The 12,013-nt window shown below is 41.7% G+C and overlaps 1 protein-coding gene across 10 annotated transcripts in view; it reads left to right on the top strand.

Moving 5' to 3' along the window:
* SPTBN5 (spectrin beta, non-erythrocytic 5) overlaps positions 1-9,961 on the top strand; it is a 148,415-nt gene extending 138,454 nt beyond the window's left edge. For all 10 annotated transcript variants that reach the window (XM_039536865.1, XM_039536861.1, XM_039536863.1 and 7 more), the window contains 6 exons: positions 1,291-1,377; positions 1,812-1,903; positions 2,142-2,227; positions 3,847-3,982; positions 5,402-5,529; positions 8,705-9,961. In XM_039536865.1, the coding sequence (XP_039392799.1) occupies positions 1,291-1,377; positions 1,812-1,903; positions 2,142-2,227; positions 3,847-3,982; positions 5,402-5,529; positions 8,705-8,850 (675 nt within the window). In that variant the 3' untranslated portion in view covers positions 8,851-9,961. The remainder of the gene's footprint in view (positions 1-1,290; positions 1,378-1,811; positions 1,904-2,141; positions 2,228-3,846; positions 3,983-5,401; positions 5,530-8,704) is intronic.
* Positions 9,962-12,013: the final 2,052 nt, after the last annotated feature.

Raw genomic sequence — 12,013 nt, 5'->3', positions numbered from 1 at the left:
CTTCCAGTTCAGGCTTAGTTCCCATTGATGGGGCACTTACTGGAACCTGGGACTAAATGAACATGTAGACTAAAATCCCCTTCAAAAAGAGTGAAGCCCTGATGGCAGAGAGAGCCTCTTATTTAATGAGCTTGGATATTAATTTCGGCTCATATTAGAAGAGGGTGTTTCTTCCAGTTGATGGTTGGGTAGTAAATTGGTGGGATAGTTTCAGCATGTCCAAGGCTGAATGAGATTAAAGATTGAATTCCCCTCTTACCCTAAAATAGAATTCCACTTCCAGAGCAGGGCTTGCATCAGTGAAGTAACGGTGGTATATTTACCACAGCTGGGAAATTTCTGTGCAGGTTTTCTCAGTCACTATCTACCAGTGTGTAGATTTTTGCTAACAGAGTCTCTGTGGGCCTTGGACATAGACAGAACTCTTAGACTGATCCCTGGAAATAAATCTTTATCTGAAACTTTTAACCTGACCTAAGCAAATCCACACTGGTCTTTATTTCCTATGCAAAATAGAATCTACTGTCACCCTGTTAACGATACACAGGTGAAACTCCAAGTTACATTAACTATGTTAGTGAATTCTCATCTCACCCACCCACACAAAAAAAAGAAATAGAATAAATTCATAACATAAATTCTCCTCACATCTTCCTTAACAATTCCCCTTTCCTCTCTCATTCACCAGACAACTCTTGGCACAATAAAATAATATCATCTTACATTTAGACAGCACCTTCCATCCAGAAGGATCCCATAACATTTCGCAAACATGTCACCTGTTGCTGACATACAACCACCTTCTGGGGTGGAAAGTAGCAGCTGCTTTTAAAACAGTGCCCTGTAAGTGGGGAAGAATTTGATATCCACATTACATTGAAACTTTAGGCAGATTATAATGACCAAAATTGGAATATGGATAGCGCACTAGAGCCAACTCTCCAATTAGATAAAGTGAAATGGCGTCTTCAACAAGCAGAAATAGAATGCTGGGTTTATATCCTTCCTAAAAGATAGAAGAACCAACTGTTCAGTGCCTGCTTCCACCAGGCTGTGTCATTAGTTCAGCACTGACTTATGTGGCTCCACTGATGAAAGCACTAAAACCAATTCCTACAGTGCATTGGGTTTCCTTAGAAATAGCCTAGGCTAACCATTCTCGGCTTGTGAGAGCTGATGAGGTCCCAGCCCCAAGCTGCATGGCTAGAAGCTGCATATAGAAATGGATGTTATTGATGTAACTACAGATACTGTTGTGATTACATTTTATTATCCTCTTTATTCATGTAGCCACACTCCAGGTCTTGGAACTCCTATTATGTAAAACTCAACAAACAAAAACTTGACTTCTACAATGATGAAACGGAAGCGTCCAAGGTAATTTGTTTCTTGAATCTGTCAGGTAATCTCCAAAGGTGGTTTAAGATTTGTTCCCTGTTTTGCCATTCTAATCTCCCAATTTCTTTAAAAAGAAAACATAGGATTAGAAGGGGATTAATTTCTTTCATGCATCAGTTGGTCGAAACTTAGTCTGGTTGGTGCAGCTTCCAGCTATAAGGTTGAGAAAAGGGCTTTTGAGATTTATTGAACATTCTCTTGTTTGATTAATGCCTTCAAGACACAATGAAGTACCAGTTCTTCAAACTGTATGAAGGATGGATCTTGTATTGTTCTTCCTACCAGGGGACCTAGTGCCAGTGTTAGGAATAGTGTGAATGATGGTATCAGTGTGTGCTCACAGTGTGTGGATGAGATTGAATCCTAAAAGGAAGGGCAATTAGGACATTCATTGTAATCTCTTCCTCCTTCAGAACGTAACCACAATCCCATCAATCAGTGTTGCTGGTGCCAAGTGTGAGAGGCTGACTGACTATGCCAGGAAAGAGAACACCTTTGGTTTACGGTAAATCATATGCATAGACCTGCTAGCGAAACAGGTCTGGCTGCTCTGCAATGTTGCAACTACTCACAGCCATTCTCATCCAAGCCTATCTCAGAAAACGTTGTGGTATGGCAAAGCTGAAGAGTGCTGTCTGTGTAGGAATTTGCAGATACTGCAGTTCCTGCCTTTCTCAACAGGCCAATAATGTAGACGTTTAGGCTAATTTGAATGCCCTTCTTCCTATCCCTGCTGTTTACAGGTTGAGTGATGGGGCAGAATACTACTTTGCAGCACCTTCTCAGAAGCTGATGGATGAATGGATACAAGCGCTTAGGAGTGATATAGGTAGATCATCATTCATTTTTAAGGGGTAATTGTTTAGTTTAATGATGATGATGATGATAGGAGGGATGAGGAACTAAAGGATGTTGAAATCACAAGCTGTCCCTTGTGTGGTGCTCTTCCTTTAAATGTGTTTGAGTGTCTCATCTGCGGGGAGCCTAGTTTTCTGTGATTTTCAAAAAAAGTCTGTGATTTTAAAAAAACCATAAGAATCCATGTTTTTCCACAATTAAAATGAAACACTGAACTTCCCGAGCCAAATATATAAAATTGATATATTTCCAATTTTTAAGCAAGTTCAAAGCCTACCAGTGCCATCAGTCATCATTACAAAATAAAATTAACAGAATGATCCAGTCACGGGGCATTGTTTCTTTACTGTTGTCGATGGCCCTGCTGTTTCAGCCTCTTGTTTTCATTTCTTTGCATTCAGTTTAAGTTTAATGCTTTCCAAGTATTCTACAATTGTCTGATTTTGAACATAATCTACAGCCTTGCTGCATACAGTACAGAACAGCACATTACCATTAGCATGAAATTTGTCCTTGCCAAGTGACATGGTCTTTAGCGGTGATTTTTACAATTTTGGACATCTTTTCATAACTTTAATTACTCATGTCTGGAGGCTGACATGAAATCTGATATGCATTAAAACATGAACCCCACTATGCCATTGGTAACTAACCTCTGTATGCCGGAAGCAGTTTATTGGAGTATGTTTAGCTATACAAATGTAAAGTGCATTCAAAAATCAACCACAAAGTGTGAGGTTGCATGCATTGAATAAGTGACACTGGTACGTTCAGTAAAATGTAGTTAATAGTTAATATATGTTTTTATTTTTTCACAAAATATAAAAACTAAAGATTCTCTGTAAAAACGCAAAATCCATGTTTTTTTGCATTTTTCCGTGGCAAAGATTTCTAGGATCCCTGCTGGTGTGTGTTACCCATACAGAACAGTACACACGAAGGCACTTGATAGCTGACAGGAAGGGTACGCCTACACTGCAATTGTACACCATGTCTGTCCCGTGCCAGCTGACTTGGGCTCATGGGGCTCGGGCTAAGGGGCTGTTTAATTGTGGTGTAGACATTCTGGCTCAGGCTGCAGCCTGAGCTCTGGGACCCTCCCACCTCTCAGGGTCCAAAGCCCTAGCTGCAGCCTGAGCCTGATCACCTGCATTGCAATTAAATAGCCCCTTAGCCCAAGCCCTGCAAGCCTGCGTCAGCTGGCACGGGCCAGCCATGGGTTTTTAATTGCAGTGTAGACATACCCTGGGGCACCTAACAGTAGAGTCCCCAGAGTGACATTGAAAGCAGCCTCTTTGTTGTAGTGTGGCTTGAGTCAAGATACTGGCTGGGGAGAAATGCGCAATGGCTTCTTACATTTTTTCCAGCCTTCATGTAGACAGGGCCCTTGGCTCTTGGTTGCTCCCTTGTGCATCCAATCCTTATTCTGAAAAGCTCAGTAAGCAGTGATGGCTTCTGTGGCATAATGAAAAAGGACAGGAATGCAGTGATACCTGCAGCTCAAAGAAATATGCAGTGGGTATAGGAATGACTGACTCTGCCTCTAGCTCTGATTCAAACATATTTCCTGTATTTTCTTTGACCCTGCAGGCCACAGTAACAGTTATGGTTCTAAACTGATGGCACAACCAGTCGCTCCAAATACAGAGAGTCCTCAGACCAGACCTTGGAACTTCCCAGGTGGAGGGCCTGCTGAAAGACAAACCAGCAGAGGCTTACTACTCAGGTGGGGACTGTATTCTGCCGAGCTGGTCTGATTTCATTCTTGCCAGTAGCTAGGCAGTGCTCAAAGACAGGATGATGCCAGATAGACAGGCTTGGTATTAAAAAGACCGGCTCAGTTTTCAGTATTTCAGTAGCACACAGCCCCCAGGACTATATTATGCAGTAACTTCTCTGATTCAGTTCATTTTGACAGTTACAACATGCTAAATGCAATTTTCCAATTGGGGTCCTTAACGAGGTCAACCAAATCCTCCCCTTGGGTGATGAACTAAAACTTGGCACACCATGGCCTCTTTACATATTCAAGTGTGAATCTGAGTATCCAAATGCAGCATTTGAACATACTGTTTGTGTCTCTGTGGTAGAAAAATCTGTAAATCCATTTCTGCTGCAAATGGAGTGTGCAGAAATCCTACCAGTTATGACGTGAAAACAGCCCCATATTGTCTAGTCTATTGTACTGGAAGGATCCGTGTGCCTAAACTTCATCAGCTGTGTGAGCCATAGACCTGTAAAAACCCATAGGCTCCTGGAATGCTATAGCACACACGGTATCATGGAAACCAAAAAGACCAGTTTGATTGTCCCACCCGACTCCTTGTGTTTTGCAGGAGAACTCACTACCTCATGCCTGTTAATATGATTAGAACTGCAAAGTTAGAATTGCTAGAGATTTCACTGAGTTTACCAGAGAATTGCAGAGAGTGTCCTTACCATCACAACAGTAACTCAACAAATATTTAGGAATTTATTCTTGCCAATCCCCCATAGAGTAGGGAAGAATTATTCTCCTCATTTTGACTAGTGAGGCACTGAGGCACAGAGAGATTGTGACTTACCCCAGGTCACACAGGAAGTCTACTGCAGAGCTAGGAAATGAATACAGGTCTCCTGAATCCAGTGCCTGAAGCACAAGACCATCATTCTTCTCTGTATAGATGTTGTCAGTGAGTACCAGCTGTGATTGCTGTACAAACACAGATTTACTCATGTTGTTCCCATTCGGATAAATGGGAAACTGGCTATTTGACCAAAAGACATAACACAAACCTAGTGACTAGTATCAAACTTGCAAAATTGTCCAGAATATTTCCAGCTCAGTCACAAAATCTGTTTACCCCCATTATACCATTGTGATAAACGATGATAAAATAATTACTAATATTTTATTTGTCCTTCAAATAAAGTAATTCACCAGAGGTGAGTGGGTAGGTGCATTTTGCAAAGTTACTCCTATTCTATATTGCAGACTGGCTATATTAATGCACATATGTATATACAACACATCTTTTCTGTCCGGTGGTTATTTTGCTTTTGAAATGGTTGCATGACTGAATTGTTCCCGAATACTTACTTTTATTTACTGATTTAATTCATGTCTGAAATGTCACTGAGTTTCTGTGATGCTATTTGTTGATAGGAGAACTCCTTCCTTCAAAGTTAGGCAAGATACAGAATCTGCAAACATTCCCAGGGAATCAGAGGGAGACACACATGGGATTATGAAGACACCAAGCTCCACCTCTGTCCAGAACCCTGCAGACATGGGTAATAAGAAACTCTGCCTTGATCTGTGTGAAAAGCACAGTACTGAGATTGAGAAATCATGTTTCAAAATGTAGAAAGAGGAAAATGCTGTATCACCCAATATATGCCACACTCTTCCCTGCTATGTCTTAATCCCTCTGCTTTTTCACTTTCTCTGGAAATTTACCAATACATTTTGACTTAGTGACTTTCCCCAGGAGCTTATTTTAGTTGATCATTATACTTCACGTGCCATAGATCTGCCTGTCTTCTGGTTTCACTCCTACAGTAGTTTTCTCTTTATTGGGGATTATGAAATACAGAGTGCTTGTTCTCAGGCTCTCTCTGTCTCTCATGATATATCTGTATCTATATAGAGATTAAACACACAAAAATCTATGTCAAAAGAATGTGAGGCTTTCAGTGTCAAGTACTCAAAAATTAGGAAATGCCAGAATTCAGGTTTCATGTGCAACCTTAATTCAGCTGTCTGGTGCGTATGCATCATGACAGCCTTTAATTACATGATGACGTACTATTTTTTCCACAGGATCCCTGCATCATTCAGTGGACAGTGCTCATGTTTGACCATAGTGGCTCCGTGCCTCAGTTTCCCATCTGTAAAAACGGGAATGATAATCCCTCACCTCCGAGGGCTGTTGTGAAAATAAATTCATTCATGTTTGTTTCAGGTAATGTTAATGTTTACGAGGCACTCAGATACTGTAGGGATGAGCCTCACAGAAAAGCCTATGAGAAAAGTGATGATTCTGTCTCCAGAGCTGGGTGTGAATAGGGTGTAGTGTATAAGACCTGAGGGCACACACTGAACAAAGAGGAGAAAACAAAGTATCAAATAGGTGTTCAGTATCTGAGCACTGTCCATCCTGGGCACCAAATGAGGCAGAGGTCCAGTGGAAAAAGAAAAAGTATGTGATTGCGTAATTAAATAGTGTATCATAATGCGTACACATTGGAGGTCAAATTGAGGTTGTGTAGTGCTACTGTGCATTTTTTTAAAGCAGCTGCTATTTTCCACTTCCACTATAGCTGAAATGTTAGTGAAGTGCTGCGGGATCCTTCTGGAGGAAAGGTGTTATCTAAATGTAAGAGAGTATTTTATCGTGCCAGTAAGTAGCATTGACTGTTCGGTGAATGAGGAAGAGAACAGGGGAATCCATAAGGAAGATGTGAGAAGGGTTTATTCTGTCCATTTATTCTTTTTTTTCCTTCTTCAGTATTGGTTTGGACACACAAATGCCACATGCTTTTCAGTGTTTATCTGAACACCGAGTCCCCTCTGCCAAATGAATGGGATTGGGTGATCAGGTGTGAACTGTGGGCAACCCATCTGAACGCTCATGGAACAGTCGTGCATATTCACATAGAGGAGTGTGACCTAATAAACCTCACACTTTACACATTCATATTAAATAAAATCTCTTTTCTAATAAGAGTTACTTACTGCCTTAAAACCAGTTTCTCAAGCTATAGGAGGGATCCAGCATTCACAGACAGCCTCCCACCTTGAGACTGTCCCCCAAGTTCTGGATGGTCTTCAGTTCAACCCTTAGCATTTTAAAAGGGTTTCCTGGTTTTTTTCCTTCAGTCACTATAGATACTCAAAGTGGGAAAAACTACCATCTTTCTCGTTTCCCAAAGGCAGGCGGTTTCTTTTCAGTCTCAAGTTGTCTCTATAGTCTTTCCATTCACTGTAATGGGCCTCCGGTGTCCCTTCCTGGGCTGGAAAATGGATAGTTACTTGAAGCTGGTTTCGTGTAGACACTTTGGGAGGTGTTCCTACCTTCCTGATTACTCATTGCCCTGCTTTGAAGTGGAGCTGAAGTTGCAACGTTGTTTTCTATATATACAAATGCATAAATTCATAATCATAGCCTGCATGCATATCTCATAATGATTGAGTTTAGAACATTGCAAGCTTTCATAAAAAGCTGTGCTTGATATATATATATATATATATATATATATATATATATATATATATATATATATATATATATATATATATATTAATACAACACCATTGCATGCAATCAATTGATTTAACTGTTTATTTTGGGGTTTTAAATCTGTTCTCACACTGGAGTCTCTAGACCCTTATTGTTACAGAGGTTAAAATATGCCATATAGTCCCTGCAGCTAGACTCATGCAATTGTCACTATCAGCAAGAGTTGCAGAGTGTCCCCAATCTTTAATGTTTACAACATATCAAAACTAGCTTTTTGTTTGCTAGTTCCTTACTATCTCTGCTCTCTGACTAAGATTACACAGAAAACTTACATATAGCAAACTTCCCCCTAGATAGTTTGAGACACCACTAAAAAAAAGACTATCATTGTAAACACTGAGAGCAAGAGTTCACAAAGGAAATCCAGGTGCCTGAAATCTCCCCTGGGAGAGTTTACAAAGCTGGAGTGATTCTACATTCATGTCATCCTGGTGAGAACCTAGATTGACTAGGAAACATACTGGGAGTCCTTGAGGGGTGATGAGAGCTGAAAAAGACACCTCCAATAATAGTGTCTGTACAAAGTCCTTTCATGTTCTCATTGCACTGTTTGTTGGTCTTTCTCACAGTTCTTACATTTCTACAACTGAGAAGTGTGTCAAACATACACAAATTGTTAGCTTTCCTTCCATGTGCTCCACAGTGCACCCAGCAAAGCAGCTACATGATACTAAAGCAATACCATAAAAAGCCTGCAACCATGTCATGAGGCACCAGCTCTTTTTACCAGAGGGCACTGCCATGGGAAAACTTTATCCTTTCCAGGACTGTGAATAAAAGTTAAATATGCTGCTTCTTGGGCTAATGGCACAAGCCATTGTCCGAAGAGGAGTTTTACCTGTGGCATCTGGCACTGTGAAGCATCATGAAGAGGACACTAAACTTTTGGGTAGTGGTATGTGTACCATGCTAGCATCACCCCCCCTCTCCCAGGGCCCTCTGGAATTCAAAGTTACATCACCGTAGCTCCTACCAATCAATAGCAGGGAAGAAGGACTATGGCAATTGAGAATTAAGGTGTGGATGCTAATGCTATGAAATGGCTTGGGTTAGCCTGTTGTAGGGAGACCTAGCGAGAGCCTCCTTGACATGCACATCTGAGGGGGAGCCCATATTTCGGTGTTCCCTATCCCAAGAAAATGAATACAGCACTAATTCTTTTTCAGGAGCCAAGGCTGAGGATCAGAGTGTGCAGACCAAGCGCTTAGCAAATCCACTGACCCAGATGAAGGAAGATCTAGCGATTGAGGGCAGGAAGGAGAAACACAAGAAAGATAAGAATGTCTTTCAAAAGCTTTTTTCCAAAAAGTAAGAGCAGCAGCACAAGAGAGCACGCACTCTTCAGTTTTCTGGATGAGACAGACTCTTCCCCATCATAGCACCCTATTGCCTTGGAGTCCAGATGGACAGTGAGCAAGTGAAATGTGTATGGGAGAAGGGAATGCTCAAGCATTGGGAAAAGACACAGCACTTGGAAAAGAATAGAACTGTCACTGTTTTAACAAATTGAACTTGGGTGGATCAATCTACCTGGTTCTACCAGGCCTATAGAAGGCTTTTGTTTAAATTGAATGCTCATGAATGTGAGGAAATAATAGTGCTGGCTAATGTCTGGTATACTTCTTATTCCCACCCGTCATGGCAAATTGTGTGATGATGACTAATGTCTACCAGGGACCAAGATGAGATACAACTGAATTCGTATCCACCTACTGCATAAGCTGCACTTTGATCCCAAATCTCCATAGATGAACCATTAGTGTATTCACGCCGTCCCCCCACCCCGCACAACGTATCCACCCAATGTCTTATTTTACCACTAAGTTCTAAAAGAAAGGTGCTGTTGATTCCATTGTTGTGAAAGCTTAAATGCACACAGCTTGCCATTAGTGTTGTGAGTGGCACTCTGTGGAATCATAGTACAGAAGTGTAAGAACATGGAATCATTCCATGAAGTGACAAGAATCGTTTCTGCAATGCTTTTAGCTGTCACTATGAAAAAGAGAGAGGAATATTTCCTACTCATATTAAACTTTCAGGTGTTGCTAGATTCTTGCAGAGCTCCCCATCAACTGCCAAAAACAATTCATTCAAGAACCTCAAAATGCTGTGGGATTCAATTTAGTGTCTACAGCTCTGTCTATACCCTCAGTTTCAGGATTCTTTATTTATTATGCAAATAATTTTAAATAAAAAAAGGGAGGGGGGCACCAGATTTGAATGGAACATAAGTAACTGGAACTAAAATGAATGACCTCCCTAAAAATGATGTATACTTTTGTGTGATGCTAGCCAAATAATCATGTAAAGTTAAAAATTGTAGAACAGAGGTCGGCATCCTTTCAGAAGTGGTGTGCCGAGTCTTCATTTATTCACTCTAATTTAAGGTTTCACATGCCAGTAATACATTTAAATGTTTTTAGAAGGTCTCTTTCTATAGGTCTATAATATATAACTAAACTATTGTTGTATGTAAAGTAAATAAGATTTTTAAAATGTTTAAGAAGCTTAATTTAATTTTAAAATTAAAATGCAGAGTCCCCTTGACCGGTGGCCAGGACCCGGGCAGAGTGAGTGCCACTGAAAATCAGCTCACGTGCCGCCTTCGGCATGTGTGCCATAGGTTGCCTACCCCTGCTTTAGAAGCAGTGTTTAGATGGCAATTTCTGAGGCTGTTTGAGGGGAAATGCATTCACCCCTTTGCAACAGGCAAATAATGTATAACAATGAAGTCCACCTGTCTTAGGTTTTTATATGGCAACTACCACCATGAGATGAAAGCCCAGGAAAGAGAACATATGGTAGGAAAACTCTGAATGTCATCTGGTAAACCATTACTGCAGCTATATGCTAATACTTCAAATTTATCAGCACCCATGCTCAAAGGGTTCTGTGTGCTTTAATAATAAAAGACAGATACAAAACTTTGGTCAATCTAGCAAAAGATATTAATGGAAATTATGTCTTCCTTTAATTGTTGTTAACTGCAAACTGTGTTCTGATGAAACCTCAGATTTTTTTTAATCGATTCATTTTGAACTTCTTGTTCAGTCGCTAGTAAAAAGTTTAAATCCAAAATATTTTTCCTGCTTCTATTTAAATAAAGTCACCCAGTGGTAAAATTATGGCATCTTTCAATTGTCTGAATTCTTAATAGCCTCCTTTGAGAACCTGTTTTGTGCTTTTGACTGCCAGCCCACTGGGAAAGACTGAAGTAAAAGTAGATTTTTAACTTTTCTTCCACTCCAATGCCAATTGTGATACAGAATTTCATTCCTTCCCATTCTTAAAATCAGGTATTGTAACAAATACTTTAGAGAGTGCTCATAGCAAATGTAAGTAGAGCCAACATAAAACACAAAATGCTGTTCAATGTTTGTTTATGCATTAAGTTTTTCACTAGGCCATTGCACTATATTCAATTCTTTACTTCAAAAGACTCTTCTTCAGCAGGTAAAAAGTACTAACATTTTTCCCAAGCAGTGACTTAAAATAAAAAGTTTGGCAAATGGCCGGGGGTGAGGGGCACAGAACCAAAACTCTATCTATTCCTGGCCTCTCCCTGTCCATTCATCTATGAGGGGAGGAGGAGCTCTAAGTGGGTGTGCAGCATCCTTTACCTCTGAGGACCTGGATCCAAATTACGCAGCCTGCACTGGGCCATGCAGATGTGCAGACTGTGAGCCGTGTTTATATGGACAACGTGGGCACATAGCTTTGACATGTTGTCCACACTCTCACTTCAAGTGGGTTGGGGGGTTGGCTAGTGACTTATTTTAGTTCCTACTCTGCTAAGGTTTGAATTAGTAGTAGTAGTAGTAGTAGTAGTACTAGTGCATGTGGTGATGTAAAGCATCTTAAGTGCACAACTCCATACATCAGTGGTTCTCAACCTATTTATCAATGTTACCTGGGCAGCAGGTTGAGAACCACAGCGTGCCTCCCTTCCCCAACCCCTCCCCCCCCCATAGACCCTTATGCCCAGCACCTCATGCCCATAGAGCCCTCTTTGGAGTGGAGCCCTGGGCGGAGGGGAGGGGGGCGTGGCAGGTACCATGGACCCCGCTGGGTGAGGCCAGGTGGCAGGGCAGTTGGGTGGCAGTCCTGTGGGGTCAGGCAGCAGTCCCGGACCCTACGGGCCCGGCTGGCATCCGAGGATCCCAGAGGGCCAGCCTGCAGCCCCAGACCTTGCGGGGCCCACTAGCAGCCCCAACCCCTGCCCCATGGGGCAGATCCCAGACCCTGCTGGGCCAGCCGGGGACCTTAGACGCTGGGCAGCAGACCCAAACCACAGACCCCGAGTAGGGTAACAAAGTGTCTGGTTTTCACCCAGAACACCAGGTCAAAAAGAGATCGTGGTGACTCCAGTCAGCATCGCTGACCAGGTCGTTTACTGTCCGGTTGGCGGAACATGCAGCGTGGCTGGCATGCTCCCTGATAGCCCACGCAGCTCCCAGGAAGCAGCTGGCATGTGC

Source organism: Mauremys reevesii, linkage group 4 (assembly GCF_016161935.1).
Source record: "Mauremys reevesii isolate NIE-2019 linkage group 4, ASM1616193v1, whole genome shotgun sequence".
Taxonomy (NCBI): Eukaryota; Metazoa; Chordata; order Testudines; family Geoemydidae; genus Mauremys; species Mauremys reevesii.
The sequence above is the reverse complement of the archived record's forward strand: the minus strand, read 5'-3'. Positions and strand labels throughout refer to the sequence as shown.